The sequence below is a fragment of the Gopherus evgoodei genome, chromosome 8 (genome assembly GCF_007399415.2).
Source record: "Gopherus evgoodei ecotype Sinaloan lineage chromosome 8, rGopEvg1_v1.p, whole genome shotgun sequence".
NCBI classification, from domain to species: domain Eukaryota; kingdom Metazoa; phylum Chordata; order Testudines; family Testudinidae; genus Gopherus; species Gopherus evgoodei.
In genome coordinates this window covers 97,436,830-97,454,132 of record NC_044329.1, presented here as the reverse complement: position 1 = coordinate 97,454,132, position 17,303 = coordinate 97,436,830, and the positions used below count along the sequence as shown (strand labels likewise).

The window sequence follows — 17,303 nt, the reverse complement described above, 5'->3', positions numbered from 1 at the left end:
ATAATTAGTACTGTTATATAGGTTAGGAATTCAAATCCCAAGGTGGGCAGGTTTTAAAAATGTATTTGTATTAACTTTTTTAAAGAGTCAGGAGTTCTCTCTCAGCACAAAAACTTCAGGCAGGAGAGGGGGATTGACTTCTCATCAAAGATCACAGTGGGTGAGAGAACAATGGTGGTTGGCAAGATTCAGAGGCAGCAGGATGCATCTAAAACTGGTTGATATTTTTTCAGTTAAAAAAAAGTCTTTTGATTAAAAAAAAATCCTGCAGAAATGTGTCAATCTCGGTTGAAACTTTTCATTTTTCAAAGCAATTTCATTTTTTTAATTTTGTGTTGGTAGGGAAAATCCCACTTTCTCTCCTGTCTTTTAGTTCTCCCTACTCCTCATCAAAAACTGAGAGAAAAGCTAGTGTTTTTTCCACACCAGTGGAATTAAAAACAAAAAAACAAAAAAAAACTTCTTTTGAAAAGTTTCCATTGAAAAACAAATTTTTCATGAAAAACTGCAAATGAAACAAAATGGTCCTTTTGAAAGAATTCATGAAATATACTTACCTTTTTTCAACCTGATTGATATGGCAGTGAGAATTCTTAGGCCATCCTGGTGTGGCAGGGTGTCATAAACAGAGAGCTAAGGGTTAATGTCTCTTATACCTGGAAAGAAGTACCTGAAACACCTGACCAGAGGACCAATCAGAAAACCAGACTTTTTCAGATCTGGGTGGAGGGAAGTTTGTGTGTGGGTCCTTTGTTCTTTGGTCTTCTGCCTGTACTCTCTCGGCTATGAGAAGTGATTTTTTCTGTCTCCTGCCTTTCTAATCTTCTCTTTCCCAGTTGTAAGTACAAAAGATCAGATAGTAATTTATATGTTTTTTGTATTTACATGTCTATAGTTGCTGGAGTGCTTTAAATTGTCTTCTTTTTGAATAAGGCTATTTATTCATATTTCTTTTAAGCAATTGACCCTGTATTTGTCACCTTAATACAGAGAGACCATTTTAATGTATTTTTCTTTCTTTTTATATAAAGCTTTCTTTTAAGGCCTGTTGAAGTTTTTCTTTAGTGGGAAACTCCAGGGAATTAAGTCTGTGCTCACCAGGGAATTGGTGGGAGAAAGAAGTCAGGGGGAAATCTGTGTGTGTTAGATTTACTAGCCTGACTTTGCATTCCCTCTGGGTGAGGGGGGAAGAGAGATTAGCTCTCGGTAATTCTGTTTTCCAGGACTGGGAACGGGGAGGGTGGAGTCCCTCTGTTTAGATTCACGGAGCTTGCTTCTGTCTCTCTCTCCAGGAACACGTGGAGGCGGGAAGGGAAAAGGTTTATTTCCCTTTGTTGTGAGACTCAAGGGATTTGGGTGTTGAGGTCCCCAGGGAAGGTTTTTGGGGGGACCAGAGTGCCCCAAAACACTTTAATTTTTTGGGTGGTGGCAGCTTTACCAGGTCCAAGCTGGTAATTAAGCTTGGAGGTTTTCATGCTAACCCCCATATTTTGGATGCTAAGGTCCAAATCTGGGACTAGGTTATGATACAGGATATCAGGAAGAGCTGCCGTCATGGTAGGATGTATCATAACAGCCACAGCCCCTTCCAATATCAGGTACCCAAATCATCCAATTGCTGATATTGGTCCCCTATTGGGTTATAAGAATGGAAGCAGGCAGGGAAATTTGGAAACATAGTGAACTGCTGATGCAGCTCTATATACAAGCACAGCAAACCCTAATTATTTTGAGAAATGGGGCCATGACAAAAATGTCCTGGCTTTCCCTACCGAGACAGTGCACAGATCTGGTATGGCTGTGGGCAGAGAGTAATTCCCACTCTGAACTGAAGGCTTAGCTTCACGTCCTTCGGAGCTTGGAATGTGAATTTCTGAAGGAGGGCAGTGAAGAACAGGAACAGCTCTATTCTAGCCAGCGGCTCACCAAGGCAACCGCGCTTTCCTGAAAAGAAGACAGTTGTGCACGTCAGCCAGAGGATTCTTGTCAGAACAGTTTGGGTCTCAGGACAAATGAGGCGTTACACAGCAGCAATTTTGGAACAGCAAGGAAGAAGAGATGGATTTGTCATCAGTTCCTCCCTTCTGAGTCACTTTTTTCTGTTTTTAGTACTAAATTTTCCTTCACTCAGGTATACATTAATAATAACAGTACCGCCGAAATTCCTTCTACTAACGGAAACGATCATGTTTGATAGCTCTTGCATGATCAACCACTTCTCTGCAAAGCTAGCTAAGGCCTAATCTACACACATTTTTATACCAGTATAAAAATGTCTTTATACTAGTGCCTAATCTCAGTATAGCTTATTCCCCTTCCCATAACTGCATCCACATTAGAAAGGCTGTGATGTTTTAACTTATATTGATTAAAAAAGAAAATCACACCCCTAACTGACAAAAATCTAGGAGGCGTGTATACTAATATAGTTAAAGCTCTACAATTTCTGTATCTAGCTGATGTCTTACTTCCCTAACAGTCTCAGCTACACACAGCTGTATAATTTCTTAATTAAAAATTTTAAATTAAATAACATAGGTGAGGTGTAATCTTTTCCTGGCCTCGCTTCTCAGTGACATAACACATGGTCTGCTGAACATACACAGGTCTAGTCAGCATTATTTCTAATGTGTGTCCCTGAATCTACACTGGGTGGGTGGGGGGAATTTATCTAAGTTACGTAATTTCAGCTACGTGAATAACGTAGCTGAAGTTGACGTACTTAGATCTACTCACTGCGGTGTCTTCACTGCGGTGAGTCAACGGCTGCTGCTCCCTTGTTGACTCTGTCTGCATCTCTCAAGGCGGTAGAGTACAGGAGTCAACGAGAGAGCGCTCAGGGGTCGATTTATGGCATCTAGACTAGATGTGATAAATCAAACCCCGCTGGATCGATTGCTGTCTGCCGTTCCAGTGGGTAGTATAGACATACCCTTAGTTTCTATATAAATCACGTAAAAAGAAAAAGGTTTACATACTTTCCTTAGCCACACATAGCGAATACTAATATTGCCTGTTCTTTTAACTGGCAAGAAAGCTCGCTAGACCTGTATATAAACAAGGCTTGTGCAAACCTGTCAATCCCTGATTCACACGCATTTTTGTTTCAGGAACTTAATGCTAAAGCTCTTATAGATTTAAATTGTGTGGGACCAGCCCTTAATGAGTCCAAGTGAGGGAGAATACACCACATTCTATGGTAAAATGTTCTAAAGGTTGATTGGTTTTTATGAGGGTGCTTCAGGGATCTCCCATACTTTTATCATCTTTACCATGTTTATTCCCCCTGCTGACTCTCCCTACAAGTGAAAAGAAGTGGCAAAAGGTGAGGACGGCTATTCCTTCTGTTCTCACTCCTACATTCCCAACAAGTGAGGCAGGCTACTTTCTCTTTGTGCCCACCTTAGGGTATGTCTACACTGGAGCTGGTGCACTAACACTAGAAGCATATCCGTGGTGTCATGAGCAGCTAGCCACCCAAGTATATTCTGAGGGTCTTGGAAGAGGCTGTTCTCAGGATGGCTAGTCCATCCAGCTGCATGCACCACCATGGCTATGCCTCTGTTTTTAGTGCACTAGCTCACTCTGAGCTAGCATGGGCTTATCACCCCCACAAAGAAATTACACCTCCAGCTCCAGTGTACACATACGCCTGAGGGTAGCAGAGCTGAGGCCGCTCTTTGCTACTGTTGTGTCGAGCCTTGTTCTAGGAGAGAGCACTTCCTCAAGAATGATGTGCCCTCTACCTATGAAAAAACTGCATAATCCAGAATCCCAGCCCTGAGACACAAACTCTGGCCATTGTTTTCATTTCTGAGCTTTCCATTTTCCATGTGCCTCTGTCACTTATAAATGCTGTGGGTTTTTCTAAACTGAAAATGAGAGAGGCCAAGACTTGGTGCTATAGTGCAAATGGACAGAGTCAGACACATCTCACCTGCAGAGAACGGCAGGAAAGTTTCTCTTTTCTTGAACTGACCATCCTCCAGGAAATGCTTAGGATTAAAAGTATGAGGGGTTTCCCACTCATTCTTGTCAAACAGCACTGATGTCAAATTGGGAATCAAAAGGGTGCCCTAAAGAAAGAGAAATAAAGGAATTTAAACCTTCCCTGATTCCATTTTTAATTGTGACCTGCAAAGAGGCAAAAAAGAAGGGGTCATGCCTTTCATTTTAATCTTTTATGATGTACAAAGAAGGCACAAAAGGAGGTTGGTTTTTTAAAAAAAGGATAATTTTCTAGCTAGTTCTTTACCTTACATTTATCTAGAATTTCAAATCTGGCTTTCCCTGGTTTTGCGGGTAATCTCTCTGGAGGTCCAAGAGAGAGAAGAATGGAAGCCATCAGAGACTTTAGATCAAGGAGTGGACTGTTAATCTTTGAAAAAAGAGAGCTTTTCCCCCAACTGGTTTTTAAGAATTTGAGGTGTTAATATCACAACAGACAAACAAACCAAAAATGAACACCAGTCTGATTAAAAATCATTTCCCATGTCAATTATACAGGTTAATTTCCTTCATAGGTGTGATGTTATAGATCTGCTAGTTCTCCTGCATCTCCTAGGAAAAACAGGAGAGGCAAGGTTGAATTTCTAATAGGAAAAACAAGCAGAAAAAATATAAACTCTCAGGCATTCTTTATACAGCATAAGGCATCAAAAGGGAGCACAACCCATCCATCCACCTTTCTTTTTTAAGGGCCAGATTTTCAGAAATGTGGTGGCTGTTGGCCTTGAATGATGTATGTGTGGGTAGTATATATCTATAGACAAATCCAGCAAGTGCTCCTGCAAACTAACACTCGTGTGCGCTAAAATTCTTTTTTGCACTCCTTATTGCTATCTGCAGATATAATGCACTCTCCCCCTGCTCCTGTGTAAAAATATTTCCCATAAGTTATCTTAATGAAGGATTACTATCAGCAGAATGGAAGGTTGCTACAGGCAATGGTCTTCTGCAGCACACTTGTTGGTAGAATGGTCCTCTGCCTGGCTGAGCTCCAGAATAAGCTTGCTGCCCTTGAGTGTGAGTTTGTCCCCATTTCACTGAGGATCAGTCCACAAGCTGGAGAAGAAGAATGCGCCCGTGTGTTAGGACCTGAGGAGAGCTTCCACTGAACATATTCCGGGAACGCTGGGGTAGGAATTCCAGCCTGCTCCCTTCCATAGGGAGAAATTGTGGCTCAGCAGCATGGCTAGGTGAAGTCAGAAATGCTGCAGCTTGAGAGGAAAGCAGTTCAGAATTCAGGAGTGGCTGGAGATGAGATACGCCCCACCAGTAAAAAGAAGCAGCTGCTCCCATCTGCAGACACCAAGGCCCAGACCCTCAAAGGTATTTAGGCACATAATGCCCATTGATTTCCAGAAGAGTTAGGTGCGTAAATACCTTTAAGTCTCTGCGTCCAAGTGCCTGGCTGACCTTTCATGAGTCAATAGCCATAGTGGTGAACTTGTGCTGGACTTACTTCTTAATCCTTTTACTATGGTTTCATGCAATTAAAAATAACTTACATCATGTTTTATGAAGACAGCCTACAAAAGTCTGACCTAGATTTCAACTTCCTCAAAGCTTGAGAATGTGAGCATCCAAGGTTTTGGTTAAGGAATTTTAGCTCACTACAGAAATAGGGGCTACCTGTAAAATGCTGCTCTGGATCTCAGTTTAGTCCCAAAATGGTTTCAGATTCACAACTGGGTCCTCCAAGATGCGAATGTGTTTCTATCTGGGACTTTGGTCTGGGCTCATCTCTAAATTTCTTAAACCAAGATAAGAAGTGAAAACTACATTTCCCTCCAGCTTACTTTTGGCACATAGAATCCGGCAAGTGTTGTGTCACTAGTTGCCATTCTGGGCACACTTGAAGGCAAGATGTTGCTTATCCTTTGCACTTCATGAATAACTGCATTGGTGTATGACATGTTGTCCCTGTCGTCCATGGCTGGCTGGCGAGACTGGCCAATCACTGCGTCAATCTCCGCTTGCACTCTCTCTATGAAAAGAGCAGAGTTCACCATTGTTCCAAGAATAATATATTCTTAGAACAAGCTTAAGTTGTGCAGGGTTTAGAGTTCATTGTTTTTAAGTCTATACCTAATAAAGCTTGATTCAAGCATTGGAAACAGCATCAGTGAGCAATGTAGAGATCTGAACATACAAATACACAAGAAAACTACAGCTGGTTAGCCTGAGACAAATGCAACTGTAACGTGGTAAGAGGAATTTTAAAATCTAATGTAGGCATAATAGGAAGACCTCCTTTACAACCTATATGGAAGGCAAGAGGTATTCACTCCACTTCTCAAAATCAAATGTAAAGGCATTATCAATAAGTATTTTGTCCCTATTCAAAATAGCAAAGTCAATTACAGGGCTGACCCAAGAGATATTGGAGCATGAAAATATTTATCTGCTGGTTTTCTGTGTTAGGCAAGACTCAATTTTTGGGGGGTACAGGGTTATTCCAGCAGCTTTCAAAGAGTCCAAGGAATGCACCTATTTTGCATTAAATGAAGCAGATTATATCTGCCATTATTTTCAACAAAGGTCCCCAGTGGAGCCTCCATGGGTCAAATCTCAAGGCTGAAAAGGACACTGACTGTGTAGCACCTTTTAGAAATCCACAAGCCACATTTACAGAATTAAATGATTTTCCCAATGTCTCACAGGAAATCTGAGGCAGAGCCTGGACCAGGACTTGGATATCCTGAGTCCCAGTCCTCTTAATTAGCCACAAGGCCATCTTCCTCCTTAATCGAGGGTATTGCAATTATGGATTGCACTCCATGCCCTTGCAGCAGTTGGTGAAGGTGTAACTGAGGACAGAAAAAAGAAACTATTCCAATAAAAGAAAGGCTTTCTGTTGGGGGAAAAATGATTACTGTGGGAAGAAAGCACCTTTGCACAGAGATTTCATAAATCAACAGTCTGAGTTCTGTGAAAAGTCCCCGATGTGGCAAGGGTTAAGGGTAGAAATTCAAGAGCTCTTAATAGATTAGAAATATAAACCATTACCACTTACCTTGAACGTCTGGATATAGGGCCATGTACAGCAGAGCCCAGCGGATGGTTGTAGATGTTGTCTCAGTTCCAGCAAAAAAAAGATCCAGTGTGGAAACTATAAGATTTTCTTCACAGAAACTAGAGTCTGCATCGGCCTTGGAACAAAGATATATGTGAGTGGGACTACAACAATATTTATTAGTATTATACAAAGCTATGGAAACATCATTCTAGGCTCAATTCTGCAAGGTGCCGGGCGCCCTGAATTTCCATTGCCTTCAGTGAGAGTTGAGAGTGCCAGGACAGCACCATTAGAGAGAAAGACTGTACTTTTAGCATCATTCTTGAGAGTGAAAAGTTTGAGCTGATTTTAGGTCTGAGCAGAGGTCCTGCTGAAGTGAATGAAAGACTCCCATGCACTTCAACTGGCTTTGGGTCTGGCCTCTAAGGCACAGGTAACCTTACATTTTAGGGCCCAAATCAGCAAAGTGCTCAAGCATCCGAGTAGTCCCACTGACTGCTCTCCACGGCTCAAAGGAAAACATGTGCTTAAAGGCTTTGCTGAATCAGTTCTTTCCTACCTAGGGTTTCTAGCTGTTAATTAATGGAGGGTCAGATGCTCAGACAACTCAGTTGGTGAGCCCTGTTACTGTCATTCTACTTCTAATTTTTAAAACACAGAAGTGGTTTGTTCCTGTTCACTTTGTTCCTTGCTCTCTTACCTTTGCTATTTCCTTCAGATAACAGTCAATGAAGTCTCTGGTTTCAGATGGATTCCAGTCCTCTCTGTGCTTTGCAGTCATTTCCCTCACAAAACTCTTCAATTTTTCCCAGTTTTTAAAAATGGTGTGATGGGGTCCAGGTATCCACTTCATCATGGTGGGGAAGGAGTTATACAGCTTTTGACATACAGAGAGACCACAATACATTTTAGCCTAGTTTTAGAAACATGCATCTCACAGTTTAATACACCCACATGCATTCTGCTAAAGACACTGCATATATTAAACTACTTTGATACATAATTGTATTATGGATGTGCTCAGAGCCCTCAGAGCTCAGATCAGGACCCCAGTATGGTAGGCACTTGACAGATACTTAACAGTGAGTCCCTGACCGGAGGAGCCTAGAATCTAAAGAGACAGGAGAGACAAAGAGTGAGAGAAAGGAAATATTATCATCACTTTACAGAGTGAGAACTGAGGCAGAGAGATATTAAATGACTTGGCCAAGACCGCACAGGCACTGTTACCACGCCAGAAAATGAGGCTAGGGGTCCTGAGTCCCAGTGCAGCATTTTAACCACAAGCCCGTTCTTTCTTGTTAAGATATGCACTGTCTTCTCAGCCCTCTGCTGTGACTGCTGGCCTGCTCACCAGCTACTGCTCCTGTTGCTTTGGCGCCCCCTACAGGACAATGTGCTGTATTGCCTGAGGCAGTGCAGCAGCAGCACTTCAGAAGGCTGAATGGCCACCCAAAGGTCACGATGTCAGAATCTGGCCTCACATTCCGACACATGATGTTGATAATATTGATGTTACCACAGTTTTTATCGGAGATTGGACGTTGGTATTGGAGGGTTTGTAAAACACATGGAAGACTGCCTGGGCCCAGCAACATGAGCAGATAGATGCAGACACTGTGTTTTGCCTCTCAGTATGGCCGCTACTGCAATAGCAGGATTATGTCTCATCTCAGCCACTATGCTGTGCTGAACCGGGAGGCAACAAGAGGAGCAAGGTCCAACAGGGGCTGGATAACAATGTGTCCCTGGAAACCATGATTGCCCCAGTTTTCAGGGCCACTGTCAATGAACCAGCACCATTATGAAACACAGTAGTTTGTCCATGCAAATGGGGCCACCTGAAGAAGCTGCCAGCTGGACAAGTCCCTTGACCCTGACAGAGGTTGGCTGTGCCTCCGGAGGTCACCTCCCACCAGGCCTGTTGTGTAACGACACCCTGCCATCCTCACTGCCGCAAGAGTATCAAGCAAATCTACCCCTGCCACACAGGTCCTTGAGCCAACCCTCCCCTGAGCACAGAGTCCAATGCACAGTGCGACAGCAAGGAAGGGAGTTGCTTGGGAGCAGCGAGGATTTGGCACCTTTTCCTCTTCCTCTCTCCTACACACTCTCCCTGATGCCCACTGAAACAGCCCACTGGGCCGTCAGCCCCGTTAGAGATCACGTTAAGTGCCTGTGGGGTGGCGGCACTGGTATAGAAAATCAGGTTTGAGGATCTTCTAGCCCGATACCTTCAGAGGGGCCAGGTGAAAAAGACTAGCCGAAGGGGGAACTGAGGTGGAGAGAGATTTGTTGGGGAAAATGAGAGCATGGACGCCGCAATCAGGCTATCATAGAAGTGAATCTGGGAGAACGCTGTCACACTCAGCCCTGCTTCCAGTGAAACTGCTTGGGGTTTTGCCATTGTTTTCATATGTTTAAAGTCAAAATCAAACAAGCTCACCTGGCTCCAAATACTTCCCTGGAGGTACAACGTCTCATCAATCAACCGCAGTAACTTCTGGAAGTGACTATCATGATATTCAAACCGGTCTCCAAAAGTCACGGAACAGATTATGTTGGAAACAGCATTGTTAATTTTAAAGTGAGGGTCAAAAGGTTGCCCTAGAAGAGAAAATGGGAGAAATTGGTGGTGTTCTGGTTTCTTAGAAAAGGAGAAGAAAGTTGTTGACAGACATAAACTATTTGATGTGTATGAAATCCATGAATAAAACCTGAACATATGCATATATCACATACTTGTCCATATCCCTTGAGCAACATTTGCTGCATTGTAACCTATCTGACTATTGAAAAACTGTTAAACACATAGATGGGATCAGCTGCATTTTGATGCATGCAGCATATCAGATCTACCAGTTCAAGTCAGTTTTTGCTATGTATAGAGACATTTATATTTTTTCATACAGGTCTCTGCCTTTGTTATAGTGTAGGGAGGTTTTACATATATGTGATTAGGAACCACTTTCTCTCCATGGTCATTAATCTTGGCAATGACCATTTTTGTGGACCTGTTTTGTAAATTTGTGTGGCTACATTGATGCTGACAACTCAGCATTTAGTGCCATTACTGACCGATATAAAAACATGAATCCCAAACACCACCAAACTTTTGGATCCGTATCCAGATCTGGACCATGGCACTAAGGTTCATACATGGCTAATGGGCTAAGCCAAATCCCTCATCTGAACTGAGTGTTAGGAAAGATCTTAGATTCAAACCTCATGTTTCAGGCACATCTCTGTTATTTCACGTTCATTGCCAAAGAAGAGCTACAATTTTTGACAGAATAATTAAAGTGTCATTCTCTCTAGTTCTCACCTTTTTCTTCCTCAATTGCATCTGTGAGGTATCTGCTCTCCTCCTGTATTCGTTCTTCTAAACTCCTCTTCCCCAGGCCAAAGTTTCTTAGAGTTGATAAAGCAAATCTTCTATGTTGTTTCCAGCTATGTCCATTAGAGAAGATTAATCCTGGGGTGAAAAATAACATCTGGTATGTTGTAATGGTCATTAGAAGATTAGAAAACTTGAACCCTCCTTTCCTTTTTCAAGTTTAAGTGAGGCCTGGCTATCTTTCCACAGGATATTTTCTTCTGTTCTGTTCGCCATGCTCATCATTGGTATATCAGAGTGCCTGGGCTCTAGCAATTGTGGAGTCATGTCCAACATGCAGAAGTTACACTTTTACAGAAGGTGTATAGAGCTGAGGTTCAAGGAAGTAGACTGCAATGCCGACAACGAATGAGGTTGGAAGATGCAATTTTGAGGGATTTCAGAAGCCTAAATCCTCCCATTCTGACTCCTGCTGAAGGAACACTTGCAAGAGACCATCCAAGATGGAAGTCCATTCTACATGCCATCGCAGCTACATGGTAGTCATGATAATCTGCTGCTGCTGTCGCCAGGGATATGGCAGTTGGAATGTGAACATGAGAAGTCAATGAGACATGAGCACATGTGTAAGTTTTTGCAGAATTGAGGAAGTAACTTAGGGCCATATCCTCAAAGGTATTTACGTGCCTAACTCCCATTGATTTCACTAGAAGTTAGGCACCTAAACACCTTTGAGGATCTGGCCCTAAGTTACTACCCTAGAGCACACGTCAGTGAGACCGTTCATGTGCATAAGGTAAAGCCCATTTGTAAGTGTTTGCAGGATTGGTGCCTTGATAATTAAAAATGTTACATCTAAAATACTTGAAGAAAAAGATAAGAAAAGAAACTCACCAAATGTACCGAAGATTTCGTAGATCAGAGGCATTTGTGGGCGATCAAGAAAGTATTCACCTCGATGGACAAGCACTTCCTTCACCAGCTGGAATCCATTTACAATCACAATTGGCAGGTTACCTAACTGCAAGCTGAAAATGTTGCCATATTTTCCAGCAAGCTGGAAAAAAAAAAATAAAAAGAGCATGTGGTTTAGTTCATATTTAATTTGTTTGATAACCAGAACTAGAGCCCATGTAATGACTACTTAATTAATAATAATAATAACTTTAAAAAAAAGTATGTGTAGAACAAGAGCACTCAAGGGCCCGGCTGTTCAAACACTGATTAAAAAGAATGAGCTCACAAGTGGATATAACAGGTGGATGAAGCATGTAAATGGGGAGGAAAATGGGGTAACGGTAAAACAAACATATCTAAGGACAATGAATGCCCTGTGCTTTTCCTAGGGGATGTCAAAGTGAAACAGACCTACTGGTAAATAATAATAATTGAAAATCAGCCCACTCTAAGCTGAGAGGAGCAGACACCTTCCTAGCCGGTAGCAATACTGACTGCAGATACGTTGCCCTTCAGTGATCGTTATAGGGACGATCGTTGAAGGGCAACATATCTGCAGTCAGTATTGCTACCAGTGAAGAAATCAACATTCTGGTTTAAACAAAACACACTCCAGTTCTGTCAGAAGCACTCCTTCCTTCTGGCCTATACCCACCTCAGGATAAACTACATAGCTCCCTGGGGCACTCAGGGGGTGTGACTGAAAGCTGCAGAGAACAAATTAGTGGCTTCCACAAAGGCCTGTGCGAAAGGAACCCATTCTAGTCCTCAGGGCCGGTGCAACCATTTAGGCAAACTAGGCGGCCGCCTAAGGCGTCTAGTGATTGGGGGCGCTTAAAAGTCCCCTCAGGCGAGGAGGTGGAGTGGAGGTGAGCTGAGTGGGGGGGGTTACGCGGGGAGGGCTGCCAGCAGTAACGGGGGGGGGAGAGGTGCACAGGGGAATCGCTCCCCGCCCCAGCTCACCTCCACTCTGCCTCCTCCGCTGAGCACACAGCCCCCGCTCTAAGTCTCCTCCAATCGGCACTGCAAGCCTGGGAGAGGCAGAGAATTAGAGCGACGCCGGCGTGCTCAGCGGAGGAAGCAGAGCCAAGGAGAGCTGGGGCGGGATCCCAAGGCAGGGTTAGCTGCCATGGGGGGAGTCTCCCCAGGTGGGGTTAGCTGCCCCAGAAGGGGAGAGGGAGGCTCCCCAGGCAGGGTTAGCTGTCGCGGGGGGGGGATTCCCAGGCTGGGTTAGCTGCCATGGCAACTTTCTCCCCAGGTGGGGTTAGCTGCCACGGGGGGAGGGTCCTCAGGCGGGGTTAGCTGCCGCAGAGAGGGAGTCGCCCCAGGCAGGATTAGCTGCCATGGGAGGAGTCTCCCCAGGCGGAGTTAGCTGCCGCGGGGGGGGATCCCCAGGCGGAGTTGGCTGCCATGGCAGCGTTCTCCCCAGGTGGGGTTAGCTGCCCCAGAGGGGGAGAGGGGGGCTCCCCAGGAGGGGTTAGCTGCTGCGGGGGGGGGGGATTCCCAGGCTGGGTTAGCTGCCATAGCAGGGTTCTCCCCAGGTTAGCTGCCACGGGGGGAGGGTCCTCAGGCGGGGTTAGCTGCTGCAGAGGGGGGTTCTCCCGAGGCGGAGTTGGCTGCTGCAGGGGGGGGATCACCAGGCAGGGTTAGCTTCCATGTGGGGGGGCTCCCCAGGCGGGGTTAGCTGCCTCAGAGGGGGAGTCTCCCCAGGCAGGGTTAGCTGCCTTGGGGAAGGCTCCTTGGGCGTGGTTAGCTGCTGCAGGAGGGGGCTCCACGAGCGGGGCTAGCTTCCGCGGGGGGTGGGGAGTCTCCCCAGGTGGGGTTAGCTGCGGCAGGGGGGCTCCCCGGACGGGGTTAGCTGCCGCAGGGGAGAGGTAGGGGTCTCTTCGGGCGAGGTTAGCTGCCGTGGAGTGGGGGTGGTGGGCTCCCCGGGTGGTGGGCAGGGTTAGCTTCCGTGGGGGGAGAGGTTACCTGGGGAGGGAGGGGCACAAGGTGGAAATTTCGCCTAGGGCTCGAAACTTCCTTGCACTGGCCCTGCCAGCCCTTGCAAGGGAACAGCCCTCACAGGTAACCTTCCAAACTCCCTTGGGCTTCATATGTCGCTTTCTAACCCTTATGAGCTACCACCTAATCACATCCTCCCACCTAGGGCAGGGTGCTTCCAACCCTTGCCCAACTCCCCATAACTTCCGACCCTTGCCCAACTCCCCGTACTCCATACAAGTGTTTACCAAACTTGCAATCTTCACAAACCTGTTTAAAAGCCTGTAATTAAATTCCCTCAAGCCCCTTCGAAATGTCACTGAAAATTCCCACACAACCTAGTTCCTTGTGAGCTCTTTCCAACCCTGATGAGCACCAACCTCAAATGCTACACAGTCCCTTCCAAGTCTCAGTCCTTCTATACTTGGTAACTTTTTATGAGCCTCTTCTTACCTGTAAGTCCTTGTGGGCCTACTCCTGCACTGCCCAAGCCCCTGCATACATTGCAAGTCCCCTGTCACACTCACAACTTCCCACAAGTTACCTTCAAGCCATGGTACATTGTGCACTGCATCACACACTGCCATCCACATGTAATCAAGCCTCAATTCACTGATACATTAAATCTAATTTACACTGTACCCCAGCACAAGGCAGACAAAGCTGGAGGATCCTGCCTCCTGAGGATTTCCATGTGGAAAGGAATCCACAGATGGATCCTAGACACTGGCTGAGGGAAAAGGGGTTTGACCAGAGATTTCCCTGTGCTCTGGTGATCCCAGGCATCAGGCTTCTGGACTGGCCCACTGGGACTGTTAGTAGCTGATACAACTCAGAGCAGTCTAGAGATGGCTCTAATTTATGCCAAGGGCCAGAGCAGCATCAGGACAACCCCAAGGTCATGGCAGTGCAGGGGTGGTGCCATCATGAGCTGTGCCATACATTCTTCTGGCACAGCTGAGGGTCTGACCCAGCATCTCTCTCACCCACCACTACCTGGTAAAAAAAAGCTCTTGCAAACAGAACTCCTACACTTGCTTCCCTTCCCCACTTACCTTCTCTAGAGTTCTATGGGGCTGTTTGACATCCATATGGAGGATATGGCCCAGGAAGGGCAGGGGCAAAGGTCCTGGAGGGAAATTCTTTGGCTGTCTCCTTTTCGTGTAATCAGCAATCAGCAGGAACAGGCCTAAGAACATGGCCAGTGTCTGAAAGGGCACGTTCTGCCAGAGCCACATTAACCCAGGGACAGCCTGCAGCGGCATCTTCCCCAGCCAGGTGCACTCCTGCAGCTGTAAGAGGGAGGAGTGACTGGGGTAGAGGGAAACCTGATAGCAGCAGGCACAGCCCTGCCCATCCACTTGCTGCTGACACTGGCAGAGGACAAAGTTTGCAAGCAAAATCAACAGGTACAGCCCTGCCCATCCACTTGCTGCTGACACTGGCGGAGGACAAAGTTTACAAGCAAAATCAACACACCCTCAAACAGCTACATAAGAGCTTTCGATGCCAGAGTCCTAACCCGGAAACCCTACTAGGGCCCCCTCTACTGGTTCCTTCAACTCATCAGCAAAGATTTGTCAGATTTTTCCTCCTGAGTTATAATTTCTCATTTTCTCCTGGTTCTTCCTAAAAAATCAATTACAGATTCCCTCCTCCTGCATCCTCTGTCATGAAAAATATTCAGTAAAACCAGATTTTCTACAAATCTGGTAGTCAGGAATGCAAAAGATCTTTTTACAATAGGTGTTAAACGTTTTGAATGCATCATTTTTATTGCAATTAATGTTTTGAGGGCTTACATTCGAGCCTGATGCCGCATTCTCTGAGCAATCAACTTCCATTGTCCTCCATGACAAGATTTTTTTTTCTTTTTTAGCTCCCATCACCAAGGGCACTTTACAATTATACATTTACTGGCCATTTCATTTAAGAATTTAGTCCCCAGACCTGCAATCAGATCAAAGAGGAGGCCACAGAGATTATGGTACATAATTATAATTGAACATACCTATTACAGCAGCTCCAAGAGGCCAATCAGATGGGCCCCCATTGCACTAGCTGCTACACACACATACAGTAAATGACAGTTCCTGCCCCAAAAAAACTTGTGTCATAAACAGATACTTAAAGGTTAATGTCTCTTTTACCTGTAAAGGGTTAAGAAGCTCAGTGAACCTGGCTGACACCTGACCAGAGGACCAATGGGGGGACAAGATACTTTCAAATCTTGGTGGAGGGAAGTCTTTGTTTGTGCTGTTTTTTTTGTTCGTTGTTTGCTCTTGGGGCTAAGAGGGACCAGACATGCACCGTAGGTTTCTCCAATCTTTCTGAAACAGTCTTTTATGTTCAAAATAGTAAGTACTAGCTAGAAAAGGCGGATTAGTCTTATGTTTGTTTTTTTAACTTGTGAATGTGTATTTTGCTAGAAGGATTTTACCTCTGTTTGCTGTAACTTGTATCTTAGGCTAGGGGGGAGGGAATCCCTCTAGTCTATATGAGCTGAGGACCCTGTAAACATTTTCCATCTTGATTTTACAGAGATAATTTTTACTTTTCTTTCTTTAATTTAATTTTAATACATACCAGAGAGCGTTCCTTCAAAGTAGGAGACCAGGTTATGGTCTTGAAGGCACAACAGGCCCATAAGATGGAGGCGTCATGGGAAGGGCCATTCACGGTCCAAGCTGTTTACGATCTCATAGCATTTCCCACTTCCTCCCTAAAGCCTAAAGTGTACCATGTTAATTCTCTCAATCCCTTTTATTCCAGAGACTTAAAGGTTTGTTAGTTTAAAGCCCAGGGAGAAGATGACGCTGAGTGACCTGAAGGTGTCTACTACGAAGGAAAAAGTGACGGTGGCGTGGAAGAGGTGAACCTCTCCACAACCTTGGAACGTCTGCAGCGGCAACAGATCAAGGAGCTGTGCACTAGCTTTGCCCCATTGTTCTCAGTCACCCCAGGATGGACTGAATGGGCATACCACTCCATCGACACAGGTAATGCTCACCCAATTAGAACCCCACCTACCGAGTGTCTCCTCATGCCCAAGCTGCTATAGAATGGGAGATCCAAAACATGCTACAGATGTAAGCTAAATGCGGTAACTCGTCCCGACAACTATCCAATGCCACGCACCAATGAGCTATTGGAGAAATTGGGACGTGCCCAGTTCATCTCTACAATAGACTTAACCAAGGAGTACTGGCAAGTACCACTAGATGAACCTGCCAAAGAAAGGTCAGCATTCATCACCCATGCAGGGGTGTATGAATATAATGTGCTTCCTTTCGGGCTGCAAAATGCACCCGCCACCTTCCAAAGACTTGTGGATGGTCTCCTAGCAGGATTGGGAGAATATGCAGTTGCCTACCTCGATGATTTGGCCATTTTTTCTGATTCTGTTTTCTATCATAAGCATTTACTTCATGACAACTAGTAAAAGCAATACTAATGTTTTATTTAAGCAGTTATAGATTAGGAATTTTTTTCAAATAACAAATGCTACTTAATTAATGATGTCTGATAAAGTAACCTTCCCAAACCTTTTACTTTTGTTTCCACTTGTTCTGCCAGGTTTGAGGTTTACTGTATATCAGTGTCTAAATGTTCTGTTTTTAAAACAAACGTAAAGACTGTGTTATCTCATAGATCTGGAAAAAAATTGCACTAATTTTTAAACTCTGGTTTTATTCTTTCTCTGGAAAATATTATTTTATATTAACATAAAGATTTTTAAAATGAATTCAGTGGTCTCTTTATTTTAAGTCCTGCATTTAGTAGTCCTTTATACCATAAATTCTTTGGGATAGGAGCCGTGTCTATCCTTTAGTTTGTACAGTGTCCTGATCAGCACCTTTGGGTGCTGTCATAATTACTGTGCCTAAAATGTTTGTAGCTTACAAGCTATAGATTTGTTAAAATCAACCTCGAGCTTCTCGTTCTTGCCATCAAAGTCCCTCCTGCAAGGCAGCTGTTCATATCAATGATGGAGAATCAAAATGC

The 17,303-nt window shown here is 44.6% G+C and overlaps 1 protein-coding gene across 1 annotated transcript; it reads right to left on the bottom strand.

Moving 5' to 3' along the window:
- Nucleotides 1-1,591: 1,591 nt before the first annotated feature.
- LOC115656787 (cytochrome P450 2J2-like) lies at nucleotides 1,592-14,932 on the bottom strand. Its single transcript, XM_030573936.1, has 9 exons — nucleotides 14,354-14,932; nucleotides 11,253-11,415; nucleotides 10,347-10,496; nucleotides 9,468-9,628; nucleotides 7,722-7,898; nucleotides 7,019-7,154; nucleotides 5,802-5,989; nucleotides 3,938-4,076; nucleotides 1,592-1,944 (listed from the first exon to the last, which is right to left on the bottom strand). Exons 1-9 carry the CDS (start codon nucleotides 14,561-14,563, stop codon nucleotides 1,769-1,771), a joined length of 1,500 nt encoding a protein of 499 aa, XP_030429796.1. The 5' UTR covers nucleotides 14,564-14,932; the 3' UTR covers nucleotides 1,592-1,768.
- Between the last annotated feature and the right edge of the window lie 2,371 nt (nucleotides 14,933-17,303).